The sequence below is a fragment of the Alligator sinensis genome, unplaced genomic scaffold (assembly GCF_000455745.1).
Source record: "Alligator sinensis unplaced genomic scaffold, ASM45574v1 scaffold1153_1, whole genome shotgun sequence".
NCBI classification, from domain to species: domain Eukaryota; kingdom Metazoa; phylum Chordata; order Crocodylia; family Alligatoridae; genus Alligator; species Alligator sinensis.
The window spans coordinates 14,215-28,254 of NW_005842549.1; the positions used below are offsets into that span (position 1 = coordinate 14,215).

At 41.6% G+C, this 14,040-nt stretch overlaps 1 protein-coding gene across 2 annotated transcripts in view; it reads left to right on the top strand.

Moving 5' to 3' along the window:
* The window catches only part of ZBTB44 (zinc finger and BTB domain containing 44), a 31,952-nt gene that overhangs the window by 7,842 nt on the left and 10,070 nt on the right, over positions 1 to 14,040 (top strand). For both annotated transcript variants that reach the window (XM_006032127.3, XM_006032128.3), the window contains exons 3-4: positions 5,279 to 5,363; positions 13,299 to 13,462. In XM_006032127.3, the coding sequence (XP_006032189.1) occupies positions 5,279 to 5,363; positions 13,299 to 13,462 (249 nt within the window). The remainder of the gene's footprint in view (positions 1 to 5,278; positions 5,364 to 13,298; positions 13,463 to 14,040) is intronic.

Here is a 14,040-nt window from a genome sequence, read left to right on the forward strand (position 1 = left end):
AGGAATGAGAGCCAAAGAGTGAAACCAGGACTAGATCATAGAGAAAGGGACTCCCAAGGAGTAATATAACAATTCCTTTTTAAGGGGATGCTGAAATTGAACAAAAAAATCCATGGGAACATTGGCCCACAATCAGATTCTTACTGTGTGCACTTGAATTCCTTCCCTGCCAAAGCTTGCTATAGTCCAGTGATTCTCAACCAGGCTGCAGTGACATCCTGGGGTGTTTTGAGATCCTTTCAAAGGTGCTGCATGCTGCCCTGAAGCGTTAGCACTGCTAGGTGTGCGTACGTGATTCACAGGGTAAACCTAGAGATGTCAAATAGGAATGGATAGTAGGGGTATAAGCGTTGTTTTAAAAATTGCCCGTTTAACCTCCTGTAATTATATTGGTTAAACGGTCCTGCGGCAGAAGGAGCAGTGCAGTTCCTTCCTCTCCCGATGAAACCAGCAGCTGGGCCTGTGCTGTATTCCTCCTTCTTGACTGAGGGCTTGACCTGATGTCGCAGCTCCTAGCAGAGGCACTCAGCCCACAGGTAAATGCCACAGGTGTGATCCTGCATGACACCTCTGTCCACCACATGCCCCCAGGCTGGGAGAACCACTGTGGGTCCTTGCAGAGTGGCACCTGCCAGAGCCCAGGGGGTGGAAGGGAGGCACTGCTCTGGGTGCCTGCAGACTACAGGCACTGCCTGGGTATGGCATGGCACAACTGTCCTGGCAGGTGGGAGTACGTGTGGGTGCTATGGAAGGGGGGTGCCTGGCTCCATGCAGCCCACCCCTGCAGCACATGATGGCAGCCCAACCTCTGCGCCTGCTCCTATTGAAGACCTGCCGGCTCCTCTGTGCAACTTTGCCCAGCTCCACTCCCCCAGGCAACTGCTTGTTGCCTCATTGCCACGGCAGCCTTGCAGTGCCACAGCCCAGATCCACACTGCTTTCTGGGCTGCCATTGCCGAAGCTGCTCCCCTAACAACAGGCAGCAGTGACCTGCAGGAGGGAAGAGGGGGGTGTAAACGTTAAACAGTAGAGGTGTGCGAAGCAGGCCCTATTTGTTTCAGATTCGGCCTGAATCGGGGACAGCAATTCGATTAGTTGATTTGGATCACTGTCCCCGATTCGATCCAGCCAAATCCAAATATGACAATTAGATGCTGATTTGGAGAATCAGCGATTCGGCCCTAGATACAGCTTTAAATGTTTTTCCTATATACCTCGAGGTACCAGCGCGGCTTGTGATCTCTGTGATGCTGGGGCACATGGAGCGTCCTGCAGGAGTGCAGGGGGCCCTCCGCATGCTTGGTGGTGAAGCCAGAAGTGGACTGGAAGTACTTCCGATCCACTTCCGGGTCCACCAGGGAGCGCACTAGGGGGCCCTCCCACACCTCCCCCACTTGGTGATCGGCTGCAGGGGAACCCCGGGTGCCCCCCCAGACCCGGGAGGCACCAGTCACGGGGGGGGCAGTGCTTCTGATCCACCTCCAGGTCTGCTACCGAACATGCTGGGGAGCCCCCTGCACTTCTGTGGGATGCTCCATGCACCCCAGCATCGCAGCACTCACGAGCCCCTGCTACCTATAGGTATGTAGAAAAAACATTTAAAGCCCTGTCTATGTCCAAATCACTGAATCTTTCCAAATCTCTCCGATTTGATTCAGAGAGATTAAAGGGTCCTCTGATTCAATTTGGATTCAGAGATTCGGCCACGGAATCGGGCCAAATCTCTGCCGAATCAAATCAGGGACCAAAGCTTCACACAGCCCTATTGAACAGTATTAATATAATTACCATTTAACTGTTTACATCCCTAATCCATAGTGTCGAAAACATTCAGAACTGTTGTGTGTTTTTGAGTTCTTTGCAACAGAAGAATTGCTTTATTATTTTTCTTTAGTCAAATAATGAGTGAAAACTAAGAGCTTCCCTTTTCTGATGGTGTCTCAAGCCTTGAGTCTAAAAAGATTGAGAACCACTGCCCTAGTCGAGATTCATTACCTGTAAAATGACATCTGCTGACGAGCAACTTTGCACACCCAGGTTCAAGGAAGTGTCAGCTTGCAGTGAAGTAGCTATGTAGTTGCTGGCAGGTTTACTGTCTGCTGTGGCTGGGTTTTGTCACTGAGGGTAGGTGCCCCACTTATATTTATCCCCCTAAGAAGAAGGAATTGTGTTTTGTTGACCACCATTTTGTTAAGCAGACATAATGTTTAAAATTAAATGTCCGTAGAATTACATTTTGATCCAGTGTTTTACACCTTGAGAGCTGCAGACACTGGAAAAAAATTGATCCAAGACTGCAAAACAGAATTGCCTTTGAATTTACATTTAACATTCTTTGCTCAGCACTATTAAACATCCTGATTATAGGCCCATTTTGCTGTCTCCTAACGAAAGGCAAATTTCTTGCTCTAGAGCAGGATTTCCACTTTACCAGAAACACAATAAACATAGTGGCAGCACAGGGCACACCAATGTCAATCCCCTTTTATTTCCTGAAGAGGTGTTGCCTTTTACAGTAATATCACAGTAGTGAATGGGGTCAGAGAGGTGTGTTAAAATACAGCTTCCTCTTCCCTGAATACAGACATTTTCCTTGTAAAATTACATATATTTATCTCAGTACTTTATAATGCATTTATAAAAGCTCTCCTGCCTGTCTTTCTGATATTGTAAAGAGCTCTTATTCACTGTTCAGGCAATTGCAAGAATCATTCATTTGCAGTTTATTATATTTGGTATCACTCAGTGCATGAGAGTACTTTATAATGCTAGAGAGACAAGAAGGAGAGCTTTATAAATAAGTCATTATGGTAGCAACGCTTGCTGTGTTTGAGAAGGCATTTTCATAACTCCTTAAGATCAATTCCATTACAGAGAGAAGGGTATTGAATGAAAACTCCAAGAGCAAATGTGCTTATTTTTGTGGTAGATTTTGAGTTGGCTTTACCATGAAGGAGAAAAATAAGCCACTATGAATCTCTCTATTTTTACAGATTATATAACCTCTAATTTTGCAACCCCAACAATAGCTCCAGTTTATTTTAAGTTGTACCATATCAGGGTTTTAAATTTGATGTTAAGAGCCTTATCTTCAGAAGGCTGTCAGAGGTGCGTCTCCCATCAGGTTTGTCTCCTTTCCACGAGTGGCGCTGCATCTTTCTTTTGGTATCTGCCTTCTTCCTTTCAGTCTCTTTGGGAGACTCTTTCTTGGGACTTGTTTTTCCTAGTGTTATACTTCAGAGTGGGTGGCTGTGGACCTACTCCCATTTAAGTCTGATGGAGTTTAGTCATCAGGTTCCACCCTCTGCCATTACAGCCCTCTTCTCTCAAGCCGTCTCCTAATGCATGTCCCAGTAGTCAGGCTTTACAGAATCTCTAAAGGTCAAAAAAGTCAGTCTCTGCTGCATGGTGGGGTGAAGGAGACACGGTGATCTCAAAAGTTCAGGAACCTCTCTGGAGAACAAACTGCCAGCAGCACTCAGTGTATGTGAGTGGTGGACGTGGAAAAATGAGTTGCCGCCACTGAGGAAATATGACACAGGGTCTGATCTCAGATCATAAACTGCCTAGCTTATCACAGAGATATCTTTCTACTAGAGCAGTGATTCTCAGCCAGGGTGCTGCAGGGAACTTATGATTTAAAATATCTTTAAATAGTAGGACTAAGCTCAGTAACAGGCTATATGTAATTAGACCATAAGCTGGTTCGGTATGCAGCACTTCCTAAAATGTCTAAAGCCATAAGACCAAACTGGCAAGGGATACAGGATTTAAGATGTCCACTACTACAAAGTTTGAGTAGAGGAGTCCTGCAGCAGGATGCATGCAGAATGATGCTACAAAACAGTGACAGCTACTTGGTCTCACAGAGCAAGGGCTCCCATTCAGCTCTATGGTGTTTCTTTGTTTCCCTGTCCATCTCCCCAGATGCAGTGGAGGAATTTTGAAATGGCTCCTCTGTGCTTCTGGTGAAAATCAGAAAGCTGATGGGGTTGGTGCCTTTTTACCTCATTAGTGCATGGCACATGCCGCCTTTCCCTGTGTCTGTAACTTTCTCTAAGTCCAAAGGAATGTTTGATGGCAACCATCAACACCTTCCACCTTAACATCTCCCACTTGCATCTTGGCTTTGTCCATGGCCCCAGCATAATTTAAAAGACACCCTGAAATATTTTTCCCAGTCAGAAATTAAAAACAAAATTTTTGGAGGAAATGGGGGCACTGGAGGACATGGGGTACAGAAGACCTTGGCCAAAGAAGAAGAAAATATAGTTATCTGCAATGGAAGGAAGAATTACAAGCACAGAGCCCATGACATGGAAGGAATTGAGGCATACAGAGAGAGCTGACACTGGGCCAAGATTGGCAGTGCAGCGGGGGGTAATTAAAGGATACACATTGTCCCTGCCATAAGGAAAGGAGGGATTAAAAGACGCAAGGTCATCCCTGAAATAAAGAGCTCTGGGAAGATGGCCACAGAGAGCTTATTGGAAGGAATGGAAGAATGCAGAGTCCTGGGGAGTGCAGTGCACTTGTTCTGCTGATGCAGGTGTATGACCCAGACAGCATTACCAGATAGGAGGTAATGCTGTTGGGATCATACACCTCTCCTGGCATTTATAATACTTGGTACCACTTGGAACCTTTTCACAACAGCATTGCCCACTTCCCTGCGCTTTCTCTCTTAGCTTAACAAAAAGGTAAAGCTTTATGCTTTTCCTCAGCTCTTGTACACTGGTGAAATTTCCATTCTCATCAACAGGGACCCTTTTTGGGCAGCAGTTGAGTGTACAAGTGGAATGATGGTGTCAACATTTGGTTTAGTGCTGAATTCGTACTAGATTTCATTTCTAAAGCTCATTTTAGCTGAATTTGCCAAGACATTGGCTGGAAGTCATAATGAGCCATTTTGTGTGCTTGCATCTCTCATTCAGTGACAGGTGGCTAGTATACTACTGTTTCATCTCCTTTGGATTGCATTTTTTAATTTGTCAAGGGCACCTAGAGCCTGGGATTGGCATTCTGTTAATAAAGCTATCATATGGCGAATGTGTAAGGCAGGGGAAATCAAGATGTAGAACAGCAGCAAGATTAAATTGGTCTTTAGATGTTAAATGGTGTAAAGATATGGTGAAACGCAGATAAGTTTTACTTTAGCATTTTCTGCTTTAGAGGTGTTAGTGCAGAAGAAATCACTGTCATTTATTGTGCAGTTATGCACATTTGTGTACTTTACTTCCATTAAATTGCAAGTTGTTGTTCTTTTTTCCTTGCCCAGGTTCAATAGATGAGGGGGTCACTGAAGGATTACCCACACTCCAAAGTACCTCTGGCACTAATACTCATGCAGATGATGATGATCGGTATGTACCCACATTGTGTGCAAACTGTTCTGCAGTGAGTGGTATGCTGTTGCTATAATTAACTTACCCAACTGTAATCCCTGAATGTTTAGCTGTTCATACGTACACTTTCTCTGTTGATCAAAGTACAATCAGTGCCTGAAGCCTCAGATGCTTTAGAACAATGCAGGTGATGAAAGTTGATATTTACTTACCTGTTGCTCTTCATTTCCTATGTATTTCAGAAGTTTTCAACTTGAACTGGAGATGAGAGACAGATACCCATAGTCGTGTGCTATCTTCATCACTGTTCTTTATTAATAAGCAAGAAAAATGTCATTGAGAAACAGCTAAAGTTGCTTCATATGTTCTATATCTGACATAATGCCACAAAGCAACATGTACATCTTAGCTTTTGCATGTAGAAGCACACATTTCACTATTTCCATAACTACCCTAAGGAACATGACAGGACCTGCAGCCTTTAACCTCCACTGACTACCTGGACTTACTACTTTTAGTTTATATATGTGTAATATAGTCGTTTGGCAGCCTACACCCCTGTAATATAGTAGTTTGTGTTTGGAATAGGAAGCTTGCTAAAGGGGGGTAAAGGAATCCTGGCATATGTAGGTGGGTTAAGTCAAGGTTATGTTTCATAGCTGGAAGTATATGAAATATTTATTAGAGAAGTCTGTAGCTCTCGGGGGAGTAAAGGTAAATTTAATGTTTTATGTCCTTGCTTTTGTGGCTGTGTCAGGTATGGTATGCAGCTAGCTATTCTGTTTCAAAATGAACCTTTTATTATGTCATCTTCCTAGTTGTTTACGTATTACTTAGGGGAGGAACTTTGGGCAAAGGAAGTGAACCATGGCTATGCTACAATCTCTGTTTTAGAGAGAAGGTTTTGTCACTCAGCAGCTGTGTTTTTCTAGTACATAAATTCTCTGTTGGCAGATGCATGTAGAGCCTCCTTCATTGTAGGATTACACCTAAAAGAAAATCAGAGCTGCTGAGAGAAGACTATGACAGAGAAGGCTGTATCCATTTGTTACCTTGAAGTGTGCAAATTTAATTATAAAATAATAACTACCACATATAGTTATGAGTAGTAATAGCTAAAGATAACCCCAATTCCTAAATATTCTTTTTTTTTTTTTTAACTACTTGTTAAATCTGAAATAGATCTGGTATATCTGCACCAGTTGTAGAAAAAAGATACCAGGTGACAAATTCAAATTGGCACAGGCACATATCATCCATAGCTAATCTCAAACACTCTTCAAAAATATGGGAAAAAAATTAAGCCAAAACTGCATGGAAGATTCAAAGGCTATGAGACCTCTAACAGTATGCAGTTTCACAATGAAAGCCTTTTACATATAGAGAAAAATATGAGTTTATTCCCTGTATTGAACCTTTGCTCGAAAACTCCTAAGTCCAATTGAATAAGCCCCTCCATAAAATGCAATAGGATTTTCTGTATTGCATATCGTTCTGAGAGAGCTGCTGGCTGTGTAGGTTTATTAGGAGCAAAACTCTGCATTCCAAAACTAAAGCTTTTTAAAGCAAATAATATACTTTATAAGTTCAAATACAGCGTATATGCTTTTGCATGCCCTATAAATAAGCTAAATGTTTAAGGTAGAACTTCTAAGTCTCAAGTAGTTTATCCTTAACCTGATGTAGTAGGAAGAGTTGTTTTATGTATGCCCCAACTTGATTCTCAATCAAGATATATATTTGGGTATATCTACTATTGCTACCTTCTGGCTCTGCTCTGTTCAATAATTCGCAGTCAACAAAAATCATCTTGAGCTATATAACTTCTATTTTAATTTCCTGAGGTGCACACTCTATTTTCTCTCCTTCTGAGTGTGTGTATTTATAAGGGGTCCTGATTTTATCCACAGGACAGTAAGCTGGCTATTTTCAATTCACAATGTGGCATCTAGATGTATTCTAGAAATGAGATGGATATCATGTTCTGAGTACAGTAAAACCCCTATCTTAGACACTCCCCACTTCAACAAAAAAAAATAGTCTAAATGTTTCCTCTGAAGAGAAGCATTACCTAGAATATCCTGGGCTTACTCTAAAAGTGCTGCACCTCCAAACAGAGTTCAGACTTCCTCCAGGTTCTCAGGAACAGAAGGATTTTTTGGCTGTCTGAAAGAAGCATGAGGGCTTTGTGTTCTGCTTTCGTCACCAAGTAGAGTTTGTGACCGAATCGCTCTCAAGCGTACTTGTTTAACAAATTGATATATGTGCAGTTATTTTTCCTTATTGGCTTTTTTCTCTGTGGATCATTAGTTTAAAAGTAAATTGGAGGTTGCTTTATTAATGCAGGTTTTCAAAACTCCAGTTCTCCAGACATGCTTGAATGTGCTTCCTTTCTACTTCAAGTACAAGCAAAAAGACCTGTCCGCCTAAATGTAAAATAAAATTGTGTAATCAGTGAGAGTTTTATCTTCCAATGTAAAATATGTTGTCATGTAAAATATCTTTTTCCATGATCATTATTTAACACGATTAAATGGGTTTTGTTTCAGGCAGGTCACATGGTTTATTACTTGCAGTATAATGGGGCACATGTGATTGTTATGTATTTCATCTGCTGTCACTGAATTGATTTCTGTAGTATTTTTTCTTCTGCTGATTTGTTACTGGATTGTAATAAAATTCTATAATGTGGATATATAATATGACTGTATGACTGGTTTAGCTTTACTGGTCTTTATACCAGTTATGAAGGAGTTATGAAGTAGATTACTAACACTAAAATATTTTAAGGCTTGTAAGGTCTAATCATAATAAGTGTCTTGATTTGTTCAAAATGTTTGTTTTCCGCTTTACAAACAGGACATTTTTAAATAAACTTAGAATATTGATATTTACGTTTGTTGGGATTTAGTTTTTCATGCTTGAACGTGCATTTGTAGACTGTCAAAAGCAGGAAAAATTGCTGATAGAATTTGAGATCTTAGGTTGTGAAACTCTTAGCTACAATTAACACAATTTGTTTCTTGACTGAGACGATTGGAACATTTCCCATACTCTTATTCATTTCCCAAATGTATTGGGGGTGGGGGCTATTTAAATTGCTGCTTTTATTTTATGTGACTGTTACAAAACATTTTTGGACACTTTTTATCTGTTGCATTTCAGTGTTATCCCATTTTATCTGATGGTACAGCCATTTCTCACAGCTTGAAATGGTTAAGAAGTGCATAGAAGTAGAGAATTAGGGTGAGATCAAGTATTATTTTTAAATTGAATGCATTTGTTGCGGACAGGTCCATAGATCCGTTACAAATCGGTGCTTCAGTCTGGGAACAGACCAAGACCTCTCTGTCACCAGCAGCAGGAGAGTTTCCTGCTCCCGGTCTTACCTGCCTCATTAGCAGGAATTTGGTGGCTCATTCAGCCCATCTAGCTACAGCACTGTTTGAGTAAAATCCTAAACTTAAGGTCAGCTGTCTTACAAATAATATGGGTCAAGGTACCAGGATATTTCCAGTCATATCCCAAGGTGGCATGTCTTCTGGGGAGATTGTGCTGTCAGCTCTTCTTCCCTTTTGAAGGCATTTGCAGAGCCTGGCACCACAACAGGCTTCAGGGAGTGAGCTAGGCCAAGAAGAGCAGAGGCAAAAGAAAAGAGGAACCACATCCAGATGAGCATGGATATGTACTATGTGGCGCTGCAGACCCATCTGCAGTGCCACATGCTGCACATGCAGGCAGATTCTGGGGTCAAAAAAACCCCACACCCCCCAAAAAATGGGGCAGCACATATGGCAGCAGTGTGCACTGCTCAAAACCAGAGCCTGGCTGGCCAAAGCCATATTCCCTGCTCCCTGCTGCAGGAGCACTGTGGCTGCAGCTCCTGGAGGCCCCCAGGACTCCAGGCAAGGCTGCTGGCTGGCCCCAGCCTCCCCTTACCCCACCTGGGGTAACCTGCCACATGCCAGAGCATGCATAGCACTGTCATTCCCTGAGGACAAGTAGCAGCATCACAAGATGTGCCGCTGCTACTTGTCCCTTGAGAAACGCACGTTTCCACTCGTCTGGCGGTGCCGTCTGCTTTTCCTTCCTTTTCAAGTGTTTCATTGGGGAGCTCTGCTGGTTCCAGGGGAAGACTGAATTCTGCCCTCTTCCAGCCAAGGCCATGAAGGGAATAATGCCAAAATGACAGCACGGCAGGTGAAAGATTGAATCAGAATCCCTACAGTCTGCACAAGCAACTGAGCCTCCGACTTCAGAGCAAGCTTCTCATCTTTGCTGCTGATAGAGACCACTGGATACCTCTTAGATGCTGCCAGAAATGGAATATATGGCTCTGTTGTAACAGGCCTCATAGGGATTCCCTGCTGATATCCTGGGTTAGGCTTCCAGGACAAATGCACGTATTTTGGTCACATAGGCTTTATTTAGTGGAAAGAGAGGGAGAGCTTCTGGGGAACTAATCTTTGAGCCCCAGCTTTGAATTGCAGGCCAGCTTGCACATGAATGGCAGCATTTTCTTTTTCCTACTTTGCTTAATACCAGTTGATTTTTACGATGCTTCAGGGTTTCTTCCAGCATCAGGGTAGCATTAATATTTGGTTTTAATATAAAGTATAATAATGTTCATAAAGCACCATAGCCCACAGTAAATCTCATGGTACTGAACAACAATCATAACGCAGTTTCTCATTAACTAAAAAACCCTAGTACCAACAAAATTGCTGACAAAAAACCCCCCCAACAAAAACAACGAACCATGGAAACCGCAAAGAAAGAACTGGATTCATTTATCTCTTTCTGGATAATATTTGCATTCAGGTCTCTGTGCAAAGAGAAAGTAGTGCTAAATAGTCAGGGTTAAGACTGGTGCATCTAAGAGTTATAATACAAAGAAGCCAGGGAGCCATAATATAAAGTAATAAGAGTAATAATATAAAGAAACCAGAGGGCCAGAGAAATGAGTTTGGGCTGAGGATAAGTACCATCAGGTACAAGTTTTCCTCTTAGAAGATTGTTAACAGAAGATTAAGGTGGTCATAAATAAAGATAACTGATGTCATGGAGGCAAAAATACAGTTCTTGGAGCATGTAAGAAATACTGATCTCTTAAACAGGCGTGCATTAGTGCTTAACGAGTTCATGAAATTTATCCAATAATCCCTATTTATCCTCTCCATTTCACCCTATAATGTCCATTTACAGAGATTACAAACCCACTGTAAATTTTCAGTTCCCTCAATTGCCGGGAAGGGATCAGTTTTTTGGGTGGGTCTTTTTGAAGGGATCTTATCAGTGAATTAGATTGAGCAATCCTGATGCATTCAAGCCTGGGGTAACAGAGCAGGCTCATCTGGTGCTCAGTTCAATCCGAGAAATAGGTATTTACCAGTAGAAGTGGAGCGCAGCATCAACTACCTGGAACAAAATGACTCTTGCTTCTAATGTGGATAACAAATTTCTTGTGGCTGTGGAAGTCAACATGAGGGGATTTTCATAAATAAACTTGAAAACAGGATGATATCAAAAAGAAAAATTAAGGTCTTCTGTCTTGGGTTCAGTAAAATCTCTTTATCTTTTGGGGGCACTGTCTAGCAAGGGGGCATGGGTACCAAAGCTTTCGTGGCAGCAGTTTGAATAAACAGTGGATCCAGCAACCAGGAAGAGCCTCATTCATTGTGTGTGGGGGAGAAACAAACCCCCCAAGCTGTTGAGCTTGTGATTTGACCGTTTTACATGTGGAAACAGCAGTGAAATATCCTGTGGCTTCTGTGTCGGGACCTGAGATAAGGTGGCAAATTACCTCTCCCAAAGGCGACTCGGTACCTCTGTTATCTTCCCATCTTTCCCGCCGTTCTCTGGGACCATACAAAAGATGAGAAGAGAGTGGCAATGAACCTGGTTGTCTGACTAGCATTGGATTGTCGATCTCCTACAGATAAATTCTGTTACTGAAGAAATCCATCCATTTAGGGCCAACCTGAATACAAAATGGATACTTCAATGAAGTGATACATGTTCTGCTGGTTAATACAAAGCCTGTAATTTAACAACCATATTAAAGTTGAATGTAGCCTTGAATTTTAGGAGCGCTTTTAGAAGTGTGTCCAAGGAAAAAGGGCAGCTGTCTAGTAGAAAGTCATCGGGATGTTTAAAAAAGGGAGTTTTGTACAAATCGCAGAATGAAATACTTCACTATTCCAGTTCTCTCTCAGATCATGGAGCATGACCTCAAAACTTCCTTGTGCTCCTTAAAACACAAGCCTGTTTGAGCTCTCGTGGAAAAGTGTTATACTTGCTATACTACATTAAAGAAAACCTCCTGATAGTTACCATTCCCAAATGAGATCCAGTGTTGTCCCTGGAATTCAGACCAGTATTCTTTGCAGTAGACCTAACACTCATCTCTTAAAGTAAATTCAAGAAACAGTCTTTCTTTTGTTAAACATTCAACTCAAATGTGTCAGAAGGCTGATGGTCTTATGACTGAGAAGTCAGATCATGTGTTGTGACTTGCTGGTCAACCACCAAGCTGTCACTACATAAATTCACCAAAATTATGTGCATTAGTCATCCAGGCTTTAGCCAGTGTCATTTGTTTGGAAATCTTCTTTTCAAGAGAAGATGGAAAGGGTGTACCTTATTTTGGTGTCCTGATTCTATTTCATTAATCTGTGGAGCTTTGTATCATGAAGACTAGGAAAATATCTGTGTTTATGTGAAGATTTCTTTTCTATGACCTTTACGGTCCACTGTTCCAGTCCAGCCTGTAAACCAGCAGTCATGTAGAACGCTAGTTGAAATCGGCATCCAAAAATTTATATTTCTTTTTCTTGGAAGAATTTTTTATGTTCTGTAGTAGGAAAACTTGCTGTGCTTTTTCGTCAGGGTTTATTTAATACAGTGTAATTTAGAAAAGTAAAATTGAATTATCTTGGCTGTGGAAGCTGTCTCAGTTGGAGAGGATTTCACAGCACAGGGCATCCCAGTGACGGTTAGGTTCTGTCCCAAACTGTGAGCAGGCTGACATTTACTGGCCTCATTTGCTTGAAAAAAGGAAATTTTCAGGGAAACGCAAATACATTTTCCTATTATAGTTAAATGACTACGGCCTGTCTACAAGGAAGAAAATATTAAGTTGAAGGCCAGATTATAACATTATAGTCCCTTTCCTCTCTCTCCCCAGTTTTAATAGTCTGAATGGATGAAAGTATGTAGTCCATTTCACGTAACTTATTTCTTTGAAGATAAAATATTCCTTTCCTTTTTACTTACCAACCTAGTAACCAGTTTGCCAGTTTTTAAATTCCTAACACAACCCCTGTCATGCAAAGGACTGGATCAACCAAATAGCCAGTATGAAATAATCACATTTATTATCTTACTGCCTGCTGGCAGACTAATAGGTTGAGCTTGTGTATATGTACTACATAACATTTGCAGATGATTGCATCGATCATAATATCTGACCTGAGCTAAAAATGGCTGTCTGCCTCAGTTTCCTTTTTTTAAATGTCACTGAAACTACAAAATAAATTGCTGTTTGCTTCCCTAGCTTGCCAAGAAGAAGAAGAATTCTTATGGGTACACTTTCCAGTTGCAATTAGTTACATACCTTTGGAAGAGGATGCGTACCTCAAAAGTAAAGTAGGTTGTGCAACTGATATTCAGAAACCATTTCTAATAAAACAAATCAGAGGCCCGTTTCCATTTCTAGCCATAGTGGCAAGCCAGTGAATATGAAACTTCCAGGGCGGCGCAGATCAGTAGTTTTTCAGGAAGATGCTTTCAGCATCTATACAACTTAATATAAATGGAAACAATATTTGTTGCTTAAACAGGACAATCATGTTTTCTTGTTGTACAAACAGATTTGAAGTTCAAGCTGTTTTGGACAAGCCACCTCCGCTTTTCTCCAGCTTGCTTGTAAATGAGTGAATTTTTTCCTTTTAGTTTGGAGAACGTTCAGTATCCCTATCAACTCTACATTGCTCCTTCTACCAGCAGCACAGAGAGACCCAGCCCAAATGGCCCAGATAGACCTTTTCAGTGTCCGACCTGTGGGGTCCGATTCACCCGCATTCAGAATTTAAAACAGCACATGCTCATCCACTCAGGTAAGAAACGTCACTGTTTCCATGAATAAGTAGGACATACATCCAAGGGAGCTTGCTGGTTGTGCAGCAGGTGTGGAACTAATGTTTTTAATTGATGTTCTGTGTGCACACGTGAAGGAGTCTTTTTTACATCCCCCTTCTGGGGGGGAAGAAGTCTCCAAAATCTGAGATTAGCTAGTTGTCTGCATACTATTTTTGCTAAATGAGATCTGATAATGCCAGCTGTGTCTGTCACAGAATGCTTGAACTGTGTGTGGATTTTAAAAATAATTGATTTAATTGAATTAGTTATTGGAATAAAACTAGAGGTTTGAGGCACACCCAAGATGCCTTTTAATGTGAGGGCTTTCAGACGTTCTGTTACATTGGCTTTTTTTATTATATTAAATCAGTTGCCTAGACGGGGAGTCCTTGGGATGTCACAGATACTGACCAGAAACAGTGTTAATCATGCCTGCCTGATTTCCTCCTGTGCCTCCTAACTCTTACAGAGTAGGTAGTCGAAACCTGTTTCGTAATAAACTAAGTGATTTCAGTCAGTGCAGTGCAACAAGACTTGTGCCAGTGCTATCTCTTTA